Source organism: Carassius auratus, chromosome 41 (genome assembly GCF_003368295.1).
Source record: "Carassius auratus strain Wakin chromosome 41, ASM336829v1, whole genome shotgun sequence".
Taxonomy (NCBI): Eukaryota; Metazoa; Chordata; class Actinopteri; order Cypriniformes; family Cyprinidae; genus Carassius; species Carassius auratus.
The window spans coordinates 5823637-5835962 of NC_039283.1; the positions used below are offsets into that span (position 1 = coordinate 5823637).

The following is a 12326-nucleotide window of genomic DNA, read 5'->3' on the forward strand; positions in this document are numbered from 1 at the left end:
TCACTGAAACTGCATTCACTATTTTGCTCCATTTATATGCTGAGGTACATGAGCTGGAAGCATATCATGATAACATGCTGCAGTCTTCAAGACAATTTCATGTTCTTTCACTTGAGATATTACTAAACAACTATCAATCAAGCCTCAAGCTCTGGCAAGCTGGCACTAACTTCAGTCAATAGGTCATGACACAAATATGGCATTAGGCAAATCAATACATGCACACACCAGACAGAGCCAGCAAATGTAACAATTGGTTTTGAGGAGAAAGGAGGGAAGAATGTGTGAAAGGCAGGGGGTGTGCAGAGGGGTGGAGTATTAGAACTCAAATTGAACTTTATGGTCAAAAAAAAAAAAAGCAAGAAATTAAGAGATGTGCACATAACGTGAGAGGCTGGGAAAAGCCTCTTGCTTTTCTTCCCATATGTCTTTCTTATTCTTCTCTCCTCAAGTTATAATTTTATTGTCAAATTGCTTATGCCTACTTATCACTTTCATTGCGTTATCAAAAGGCTTAAGGTGAGCTATAAAAATGAGGATATCTCACTGTGAATGGATACACAGATTATTCATTCACAGGTGGCACAACATGTAAAAGCAGTGATGAATTTACATGCAACTTGCAGCTCAGCAAGTGACTTATGATTCAGTGTTGATTCAGTATTGTTCCGTATATTCATGAGAATCGTCAGCTTGATTCAAAACTGGAGCGATTTGTGATCCTTCCCTTTGAAGGGAACTATTTGTTGAAAGAACTGATTCCTAACACTTGTCTGTTCATTAACCGTACCAGTGAACCTTTACCGTTCATACCCAGGCTTTAGATGACTGAAAGCTGCTGAAAGATGTGGGCGGAAGAGTTCATTTTTACAGCATTTTGGATCTAAATAAAGGCACGAGGACGCTTAACAAAATAATGATCTCAGAAATCCCCCACTTAGAGAAAGAGAGGAAGAGATCTACTGTACATTATAATTAAACTCAGTTACCTCAGCTACACTCTGCTCTTCTTACTTTTAAAATAACTTAGGTCAGCTGCCTGTTTTATTTGCAATAGTGACCCAAAAAGTTTGATTAATGACTTTATATTTATAGACTTATGCATTTACTGAACGTAAATGAACAATCAATATTACTGCATTGTTCTAAGATGAAAATGGTCTTTCAACCTCCAGACTAAAACCATCAGGGAAAAATAAACAAGAAACAAATGTTTTGGCACAGAATGTGCTTAGCATGGATGCCTGGTGGGTTAGGAACGAGCCTTTTCATTTAGAGTGCCAGTTTTAACGCACACACTTACTGCAGCCCCAGACGACTGAGGTTTGTCGAGGAAAAAGAGTTCATTTTTGCAAGCATTTTGGATCATGGTCAACATTCACTCTGCTGTATTGGGTTCTGAAATGCCCCTGTGCAGAACAAAGGGAAGAAAGAAAGAAAACAGCCTGATAGTAATTGGTGTCATGGGACACAAAGTCAAAGGTCAGGTCAAGTTTAGTGGAGTGGCTGTGGTGTGACCAAGAAAAAACTGAACCACGATTTCCCAGATTATCAGTCTGTGTGTTGAGTCTTTTATTCAGGTGGAAACACGATGGAGAGCAGAAGACAGTAGGAAGTGATTTTAGAGATAAGAAGCCAGCCGATAATAGGTAGACGAATGTTTGGCTACTGCCCCACCAGTCTGAGACAGATCTGACCAAAGTAAGATAAAGACTGAATTAATGATTAGAGGGAGAGCAGCTGTGTGTTTAAAAGATGGAGAATAAAGGAGTAGGAAGGGGGGATGGAAAGTGGAATATAATGAGCAAAAAGTGGACTAAGACAGAATGAACAACATGGGGAGAAAAGGGAGGAACATGATGTATAAAGAAGGAGAAAGAAAGAGGAACAGCTTGATTAAAGAAACCATGTGGTTCATGTTAAGTTTCAGTGCTGGGTCATATATCGACTTAATGAGTCAAATAGTTAAGCGTGATTTAGATTTACTTCTTCACCCAAATTAATTTAGCCCTTCATCAGATGTATGAATGAGTGTTTGTTTGAGCAAGATGGAAAGACAAAACTCTGATTTTTAATAATGTTGATGATGCATAAGGGTGGGGGGAAATGCTAAGTACATGTTTCAAGATTCAAGATTGTTTTAATTATGAATTCTTAAATATCATAAGAATAAGTTTTGCTGGAGTGGCATCACATTACATTTTACAACATGAACTAAACTATAAAAAGGTCAAATTATCAGAAATATTAAGGCACACGTTGACACAATCATAGTACACACAATCATGAAGGTATGATATCATTTTTTTGCATGTTAATTGGATGACGTGGCTTTATATTAAATATAATAAATATTAAAGCCGTTAAAATATATTAATTTGTAATATAATTTATAATTTCTTAATGTATTATTATATATTGCGAAACTACATTATAAGTTTTCCCCTTCAAGAACTGAAATGTTTTTTTTTTTTATATATATATATATATATATATGTTTTTTTTTTCTTTATTATGATATCGGGACTCCCCTCTAAAAATATAAAAGATGTGTATTCATTTTATTCATGTATTTTTGAATAAATGAACATGAACATTGTGTCATTGACCTTGTCAGTGCGGAGCTTTGGCTACACTTGGAAGAGTCAGATGTTCCCACAAACATATAAAACTTATAATGTTGACAGGATTATGTGAGATTCAGGGTCAAGTTTTGTGAAAATCATTGTGTCTATATGCCTTTCCTAACATGAAAACAACATATGAGCGTGTGGCATCATGGATGAGAGATGGTGTGATTGTGTGTGTGGTCTCCCAGGCAGAAGCGTGTAAACCACTGTGCTGGTGACATGTTTTTGGCGTTATGTGAGTCCCCAGAGTGGAGTATCACTTACCCTGCTGAGTTTTTGGCAAGAAGAGTGAGAAGCAGGAAGAGAGGGAGGGAAAGTGAGAGAAATGTAAAATGAAACCCTAATTCCTCTTTCGAAGTGCACAGAAATATTTATGCCCTCATTGCATGCCAAGCACCTCTCCTTACTCCCTTCAACTCTGTCTCTCGCTTTCTTCTTTGTCTCTCATCCTTTTCTCCATCTTTGTCATTCCCCATTGGGGTTTGATCTCTTTCTCTCACTTATTCTTTCCTCCTTTCACCAGGCCTGAACAAAGTAATAAAAAATGACCTAAGCACAAAAGAACAAAATATAAGTGGGTGGGAATGAAAATGAGTAAGGCGAGGGGGGGGGGGGTGCTTACAGAAAAGATGAGCAAGAGGGTGTTCGGTGTCTTGGGCCACCCAGGACAAAGAAAGATGTAGTAAATGTTTACCAGAAAAAAAAATAAACTGAACTGCTGTGCTAATTTCCTATTTCACCTGTTTCCACACTGCTGGTTTCTCCTGAGGTCAAACGTGTGTTTTCATATGCAAGAATGCATTTATCTTTGAACATAATTTCTTGATGATGGGTTATTTAGATATACCATTGATAGCGTTTGTCTCTTGCTTGCAGGCCTGCAGCTAACAAGTAAAAAAGTCAACAAAAACCTACAAAGATAGAGGAAGCCGTAAAGGAGAGATTAGGACGGCGATAAGAAGACAAATAGCTCCATTGATATGAGAGTGTAATGACTATCGTCTGTTGTTGTTGTACGAAGTGGAACATGTGTGGACATGAAGCTATTGTGTGAACACCATTGGCAAGGTGTGTGATGTGTGACGCATCGCTCCCCGCTATCTCTGACAAGCGCTTGTAATACAAGCGTCGCATTTTGTCAACATGCAGTGAGGCCTACAATAAGGAACCACTTTGTATGCTATGTTTAAAACTAATCGTAAAACTGAAGTGTGTCGGGGAGGTGGTGAGTCAGATGGTGAAGTGATTCTGTGTCTGTGTCTGTTCGGTATGATTAGTAGGCTAAGGAAAAGGAAAATGACAAAACTAGGCTAAAATGTGACAAATTATAGTTCTTTTTTTAAATAGTTATTAGGCCTATATATTCTTGTACAGAAATATTTCTATATATCTTTAATTTATCATTGATAAATAACTACACATGTGGTGATTGATAATGCCAGTGTGGCTGGAATAATATATTTAGCGGTAACACTTTAGAATAAGGTTCCATTAGTTAATGTTAGTCAACTACTTTCGTTAACATGAACTAAGCAAGAACAATCCTTCTACAGCATTTATAAGTCTTAGTTCATGTTCATTTCAACATTTACTAATGCATTATTTAAATCAAAAGTTGTGCTTGTTAACATTAGTTAATGCACTGTGAATTACCATGAACTAACAATGAATAACTGTATTTTCATTAACTAACATTAACGAAGATGAATAAATACAGTAATAAATGTATTATTCATTGTTTGTTCATGTTAATTAATACATTAACTAACATTAAGGAATGGAACCTTATTCTAAAGTGTTACCTATTTAGCTACGAAAAGTGGCCATACTTTATTTTCATACATCACAGGCTATAGATCTTAATAAGGTTAGATGCCATACTGAATTTAGCATGTATGAAAACGAGTCTTTACAATGGTAGGCACTGTATAAAAGTCTTAAAAGAACACATAATTCACACCTTTGTCAGCTAAACAGTTGTACGCACTGTGAGCCTACTTTTATTTTTAACAGCCTTGTTTTCATTCCTGTCGAAAACATTATATTACGATGCCGAAAATGGGCCAGCGATGGTCTATTTCGTTAACGACTTTTCAAAAAAAAAGGTTTATAAAACTCCTTTATAATAAGCAGACATGGCAACACGGGGGGAAACTGCACGGCGCGAGCGGCCCAAGCTGTGACCCGGGTAACCCGCTTATTAAAATGTGCTGTTCGTTGTGGCGCAGAAGACCATCCATCAAAAGTAAATGGTTAAACTACTTATTTGTACGACTCACGTTCATCATCCAGTCTCCATGGCCCGCGTCTTCATTAGAGACCAACACTTTGCCTCTCCACCTTTTTTACCAAGCCCTTACCCTTATTTGCTCGGTTCTTTTCTTCCGCTTTAACAGCAGGGGTGAGGGGAGACTTAAGACCCTCGGGGACGCTCCTGCAACCTCCTGGCCTCTGCTAGGTCACCTTTCGTGCCTGCGTCAGTCTCTTCACGCGCGTTCGCTCGCTCCCGTCGGGATCTCCGGAATCAGCTCCACCGCAGAAGACCCTCCGTGTCTCCTCAGTCCCAAACGTGGAAGAGGATAGTGAGACATCTGTAAAGTACATCCCATCATGTTGAATGTCTATTCTACTATTTAACTTGAGTTTTGATTTTCTTGTCGATGTTTATATATGGGGGATCTCTTCACCAGAGCGTTCAATTTTATATAATAGATTGTATATCCTTTATATATCATATTTGAAAGTAAGTAAATACCCGTTGTATTTATTTTATTACATAGTCATTTTTATTTCCCCTTTAATTTCGTGTATTTCCCTATTGAATGCTTTAACAATATTGTAAATGTGGATCATGCATTCTAACAATATTTCACATTGTCTTGAAATCTCTCGTGGAAACAGTGCAAATAAATAAATTCATGCAAAAAGAACCCGCAGTTCTGATGGGCGTCTTGAAACGCGCACATGTTTTAATCGGGGCGTGGTGTGGGCGGGGCAAAACGATCATTTCGAAATATTATTGGCCCCTTGATCTGACAGGGCAAATAGAGGGTGGAGTTTGTCGAAGAAGGGGTGTGCGCGCTCACGGATCAAACCTGATAACTGGCGCAAATTTTCGGTTCCAACCAATTTACAACGGTCTGTGTCTGAATAAGCGTCTGGGACGGGAAGAGAAGGGCATGAGATATTAGGTTGCACTTGTCAGGCAGAGAGAGCATTAGAAGTGTAAAGCAAAGAGGGAAATCAGTTTGGCATTATCAGTGGGAACACTGCTTTCAGAATCAAAGTTACAGGTACTTTTAAAGGGTGTCAGGCTCAAGGACTATCACTCACGCACCAGAGTGAATAATAGTGGGATACACTCAAAGGAACGACAGAACCCACGATGGATCGCAAAATACCAGATTTTGCTGGCACTTGGAAAATGAAAAGCTCCGAGAACTTCGAAGAGCTTCTAAAAGCACTGGGTAAGTGTTAATCCTGATGCAGACGCGCGCGCAGAGAGTGCGCAAATTGGCTACAAGACCAAAAAATTCATATATCCAATCCGTTTTAATATTCATTCCATATAGCTAACTAGTCAGTATATGTTTTTTATTTTACTAGTACTTATTTATTTTACTGTCAATTATATATACAGATAGCTAGTTATCCTTTGGTAGGCTATTTATTAGGTACAAGTAACTATTTATTAGGGATCTTGCTTGTTTTAATAAACCTTGCAGGTAAAAAGCAATTGGGAAGGATTGTTTATTTCGCTTAATTTCCTTGAGCAATATTGTCCCATATTCTGATTCGTTCACAGTAGTTTGCAATTTGACATAAAACACTCTAAATGTTTGTGTGCATTCTACATAATGGAAAATCAGTTCACTGTGGGTTCCCAAAATTTGACTGACGTCCGATTTAATGAGGGGCACTGCTGACACCCAAACACCCCTCTTTGTGTAGAACAAAAGAAGCAGATTCCCTGAGAAGGAAGAGAAGGTCCTTCCGAAGCAGACATGTTAAAGAGGGTGGAGAAGGAGAAGCACAATGGAGAGAAAAGGCCCCCGCTGTTTCTGACATCGTAACATGATGTAGCTATTATACGAATACCCCAAATTTCAGGAGATGAGATCTGCAGCCACATGAACCATTCCGAGGACAAATGTCATCGTAAAACCGAAGGGGGCGTGGCTATATGTGAGGAATGTGCATGATTGACAGATAGGCTGATGGAGATATGAACTTTGCGACTTGCTGAAATGTTTTGCACAGACACACACACGCATTCATATGTACAAATTCTCTTAAATTCACAAACTTTCAGCAGTGGCACATATTTCAGGGCACAGATGAGGCCGACGTGTCATCACCACACCCTGTCATCCACCCTCCTCCATCTTGTCTCCTCATCTCCATCCCTCTATTCAGAAATACTTCCTTTGGCCTATGACATTGACCCTACCTTCTGATTCCTCTGACATCTTCTCTCAGTTAGTTATGGGGGTTTGAAGCAGTGCTTGATCTCACAGGAGTTAGTTTAACTTTATTAACTGATGTTTTTAACAAGGTTCTGCCCAGATTACAGTCTCATAAGTTTAAATTTCTTTGTGTGTGTGTGTGTTTATTGCACTTATTGTGTGTGAATTTGCATGTGCTAATGGCTCGATGCTAAAACTCATTGGAGTAATTGACCATTTGTTTCCGAGTCCTGAACGTGTGTTTAAATTTTGGCCCCTTCTTGTCTGCCTTCGTGTGTATATATTTACCCTTGGTGACAGGTGGGAATGAGGGTCTCGATTCACAGTGACTCTCTGCCTCTCTCTCTCTCTCTCTCTCTCTCACACACACACATACACACACACAAACAGACTGGCCTTTATATCATGAGTTTTTACACAGTCGAATATAATTTTTCTACGTCTCTGCTGCCATTCATGCTCATTTTTTCTTCTCTTGTCAGTAATCTTACCCTTTCTTGACTGTGCCATGCTTTTTTCTTTGTTGCCTATACCTTTCCCTGTTTCCAAACTGCGGTCTATCCATTTCCTGTCAGGAAGGTTTAATAGATTACAGCATCCCCTGTGGCTGGTTGAATAACTTCCCCTTTCAGTGCATTCACCCATCTACACACACACACACACACACAGCAAGGCTCCTTTTGACATGCAGTATTTAATCTGCTGGTCTGAATGTACGGTTAGAAGTTTTTATGTATTTATAGAACACAAATAATGTGTTTAATAAAGTAGTTTGTGTTAGATATTGGACCAATAATTGGTTTGACATTTTATATATATATATATATATATATATATGCTTACCTTTTGGTTATTGTTTCTTTAATATTGCGCTTATTGGTAAATAACCATTTGGTAGCTCTTTAATAACCAGCACCCAACACTACCACTACACCTCAATAAATGTTTTTCATAATACATTTTATTGCCTGCATGATTATTTATTCATCGAAGTCATTCACAAGGATGAAAACATGCAGCAAAACGAGACAAAATAGTACTTATAGTAATAATAATAATAATTCAATATATTTACTTATTAAATAGAAACAAATGTATAGTACCTATCATAATAGTATTTTTAAAGTAGGATATTGTAAATATGAATAAATGTTATAATAGTAAATAATCCTAATTATATAGTATTATAATAATTATTATTAAAATTATGTGTGTATTGTTATAGTCTGATAGTTACTCAGTTATTTGTGTCAAAAACCTATTACAATAGGTTCTGGATTATAGTGCAATAGCAATTAAGTTGTTATATTAATGTAACATAGTTATGTACCATATTTGTTAGGGTTACAGAATATCAGAGGATCCCCTAATGTGTGTTAAACTCCATTACCACACATTTAATTTTTCTGGGAGCTGTTTCGTCAAATGGGTTTCTCTCTATGGGATTATAACAGGTGATGTCATCAGACAGTGCCGGCAGCGAGTGCAGATTTCTTAATAAAATCACTCAGATTCTAAACTGTGGAATTCCCCACAACCTCTATGGATGCCAGAGTACTGTACTCACTGTTCTTCAGGAGATTGTTCTGAAGTGCATGTGTGTGTTTTATCAGGTGTAAACGTGATGATGCGTAAGATTGCGGTCGCAGCTGCATCAAAGCCATCTGTGGAGATTACGCAGGATGGAGAAACCCTGTCAATTAAGACCTCCACCTCTGTAAGGACCACCCATGTCACCTTCACGGTTGGACAGGAGTTTAATGAGGCCACTGTGGATGGACGTCCCTGCACGGTACACACACACCCACAGAAAAACACTTCAGTCATCCAGCTGAACATTTGCTTGTCTGTCTGACAAACTGTCCTTTTCCAAAACATGCAAAAAAGCAAGAACCTTCAAAGTGTGTGTGTGTGTGTTTATGCAGTCCTGATCTCTGATGTGGACTCAATCACACCCTCCATCTCAGAGGAGCTATCAAACTGCACACACACCCATTCCTTCAACCTCCATCCCTGGAACTCACATTCTCATGGGCACTGATCTCACTCTTTCCACCTCCAAAGAAAAATACTGCCTTCACATATTTGTCTGTCTCTGTTTCTCTCAGAGCTTTCCTCGCTGGGAAACAGACAGCAAGATTAGTTGTGAACAGACTTTGCAGAAGGGTGAGGGTCCAAAAACCTCATGGACCAGGGAGATGACCAATGACGGCGAACTGATTCTGGTAAGATTCATTCCTACCATTATGTGTTATTCTTACAGTTCTCACACACACATGGGTCTTTGATCATATTTTTCCTTCTAATAGTCTTTTTCCTGCTTTTTTTGGCAGACCATGACCGCAGACGATGTCGTGTGTACAAGAGTTTATATCAGAGAGTGAAATTACGAAGAAACAGGAAGAACATCCATCCAGATCATTCTCTTTCATTGTTAACTACAATGACTGATTTTATATCATCTATTTCCTCTCTCCCTCATCTCTTCTTTCATTTTTTTTTTTTTTGTTGACAGTGTATTTCAATACCGTAATACATCAGAGAGCCATGCAAATAATTCATGTGAGAAACTGGCTCCTGAATACATAAATTTGGGCTCAAAAGCACTTTTAAGGGTTGGGTTTCACATAGATGAAGACCTGGAAATCTGAAGCTTGGAAACCAGACTTTGGTGAGACGGTACATAATCACCACTGAAAATAATATCAGTTAAGGAGCGGTCATATTTACTATTGTAAATTTTCACAGGCAAAATCCAGTGGTTTTTAGTAGTTATCTATATTAATGGGAATTCCAGGTAAGGGTGAAAGATTTCCCCACTCAGATTTCAGTAAATGTTCAAGATGGGTTAAAATGACTTCTGTGTGAGCTGTGCGTCATACATGACAAAAGATAAGACCTTTTTTGCCTGCAAAATTTGGTGGCCGCACCTTAAAAATGAAAGCAAATGTACGATATGCTGTCGGAATGTTATGTTTGTAGTTTAGTCCATAACTATAATTTTTTGCTAAACTCCACCATAAATTGTAACTGACCAATCCAATCCAATTTTGCTCTTTCATTTATAACTCCATAGAGGAGCTATGTGTTTGGATAGTATTTTTTTATTTTTTTCAAATTTACTGTTATTTTACAGTCAATGTTACTCAAGTTTTTGCCTTGATTTGAATTTGCTGTTGCCAAAGTTTATAAATCTCACTGCATAATTTGCAACAGAAACAAAGCATAAAAGGCAGATAAAATGCTTCAATTCAATTCCATCCCAATATCCAATCAACATTTGAACATTTTATGAGCACATCTGACTCAAAAATGACACTGTTCTCCAATTCGTTCTTATGTAACATTCTGAATTGTCTGATTTAGCAACACTACCAAAGGGGGCGGAGCTAAGCAAAGGGTCAGTTGTAATTAGACCCTATGAAGCTCCAATCCCAACCTTCTCTTTTCATCTTGAATTTTATGTATATATTTTAATAAAACCTGAATCTGAAGTTCATCTTTTTTCATTATGTTCTTTATATATATACAAACAATTTCAGCAACCATGACTTATTTCTGTGCATGGATAATAAAGTTTACTGCCAAGGGAAAGAGTTTTTTTTTTTTTTTTTTTTTTTTGGTCATTCAGCAGCATTTATCCACACAGAAGCTTACTGGCAACTCCATGGTGTCAGTGGAATGAATGTCATTTGATTTTATTTCAAACTAAGAAGAAATGAAAGAAACTGCCTTGACCTTTTTAACAAACCCACACTCCTTCCCACTCTCTTTTCTCACTCAGACACACTGGTAGGTTCACATCTTATTTTAGTATTTCTGCCAGCTGGCTGTAACTAGAATAACTTGTCTGTCCCACTGCACCCCTCCGTCTCTCCCTGAATTTTCCATCTCAGTCTTTCTTTCTCATCACTATCACCCTCTTTGTGTCTCTGGTTCTGGTTTGCAGTTTCGCAAAACCTTTAATGCACTGGTTGTCGTTCGAATGAATGGAATGTAAATGTATTGTAACATAAAAATGGCTGAAAAACACACACAAGTCATCAAAGAAATTTCCCCAGTAACTTGATCTTCCACTCCAAGCGTTAACATTTCTGTTTGCTATGCCGACAGCATATGATGTGCAGAACAGCGCTGACTGTGGGTCATTTATTACACTCTGAACTAGCCAATAGAATAAAGCTGTTAAATAAAATGGATCCAGGCAAGCAAGCCAACTGTCCAGTCCAGGCAGGAAATGCCAGTCGGATTACAAGGTGAAGATGATTGACAGCAGATGTGCTTAACAAGGAGCAGGATCATAAGAGGGAATGGAAACTCAGGGTCAGAATGAAATGAGGACCAACACACAGTGTACTCATATGCATATTCATATATACTGTACATATACTGTATCTATAATACACCGTACGCCATCACATCCAGGGAATTTAAGAGCATATATATACAGATTAATGGACATAATCAAGTGCATTCACTCTTTAAAAGAAAATCAAAGGTAGAATGGAGGCGATGGTGGAATGTGGAGAGGTTTCGGGGTGATGCCTGCAGCTGTACTTGGTTATTATGTGACCCTAATAAAACCAACCCCTCTCTACCTCCTGCCCCAATAAAAGACCCCAAATAACTGCCTCTCCTTTATTATGCCCCGAGGCTGTAAAAGGCAGCTGTCTCTCTCCTCTCAAAAACCACACGCACATTTGCACACGTATGAAACCAAACATCCAGATTCTTTCACAACTTCACATGTACCATCAAACAGTTTGGCCACTGTGAGCACAGACGGTAAAACCGCACACACACACACACACACACATGAGCGCCCACAGCCAGTAATAGACCTAAATGTAGCAGAAACAGTTGCATATTTGGTCATTAGCTTCAAAGGCTAAAGCAGATATAAGTCTAACAACTCATAAACACACATTGATTTTGCCCAGCTATGTGCAGAACAGGTAAATCTGGAATGGCAATCTCTTCCCAACATCTATTCTGTTTACTTTGGATTTAGCTGGCAGGCAATTTGACAAGGAGATTTTACGCCACAGAACACACACACACAAACACACACACACACACACAAAAATTGTGAATATATAAATTCAATCAACAACGTTTCCATCAACAACCACCACACAACACTGATGAAGTGAAAATGTGCAACTTTTTTTGATTATTATTATTTTTCCAAATTTCAGAATATTCTAAATATTTTAGGGTCAGCAACATT

General features: G+C 38.2%; 1 protein-coding gene and 1 long non-coding RNA gene across 2 annotated transcripts in view; one reads left to right on the forward strand and one right to left on the reverse strand.

The window, feature by feature from the left end:
- The window catches only part of LOC113059625 (uncharacterized), a 9543-nt gene extending 4237 nt beyond the window's left edge, over positions 1 to 5306 (reverse strand). Inside the window, exon 1 of the long non-coding RNA XR_003278110.1 lies at positions 4991 to 5306. This is a non-coding gene — a long non-coding RNA (uncharacterized LOC113059625). The remainder of the gene's footprint in view (positions 1 to 4990) is intronic.
- Positions 5307 to 5740: 434 nt separating this feature from the next.
- Positions 5741 to 10595, forward strand: LOC113059909 (cellular retinoic acid-binding protein 2-like). Its single transcript, XM_026228581.1, has 4 exons — positions 5741 to 6097; positions 8710 to 8888; positions 9205 to 9321; positions 9430 to 10595. The coding sequence occupies exons 1-4, from the start codon at positions 6016 to 6018 to the stop codon at positions 9478 to 9480; spliced, it is 429 nt and encodes a 142-aa protein (XP_026084366.1). The 5' UTR covers positions 5741 to 6015; the 3' UTR covers positions 9481 to 10595.
- Positions 10596 to 12326: the final 1731 nt, after the last annotated feature.

Excerpts from the sequence above, each read along its gene's own strand:
- LOC113059909 (XM_026228581.1), top strand. The coding sequence starts at position 6,016 with ATGGATCGCAAAATACCAGATTTTGCTGGCACTTGGAAAATGAAAAGC. Across the intron at positions 6,098-8,709 it reads AGAGCTTCTAAAAGCACTGG|GTGTAAACGTGATGATGCGT; the intron begins GTAAGTGTTAAT and ends GTGTTTTATCAG. Across the intron at positions 9,322-9,429 it reads ATGACGGCGAACTGATTCTG|ACCATGACCGCAGACGATGT; the intron begins GTAAGATTCATT and ends TTTTTTTGGCAG.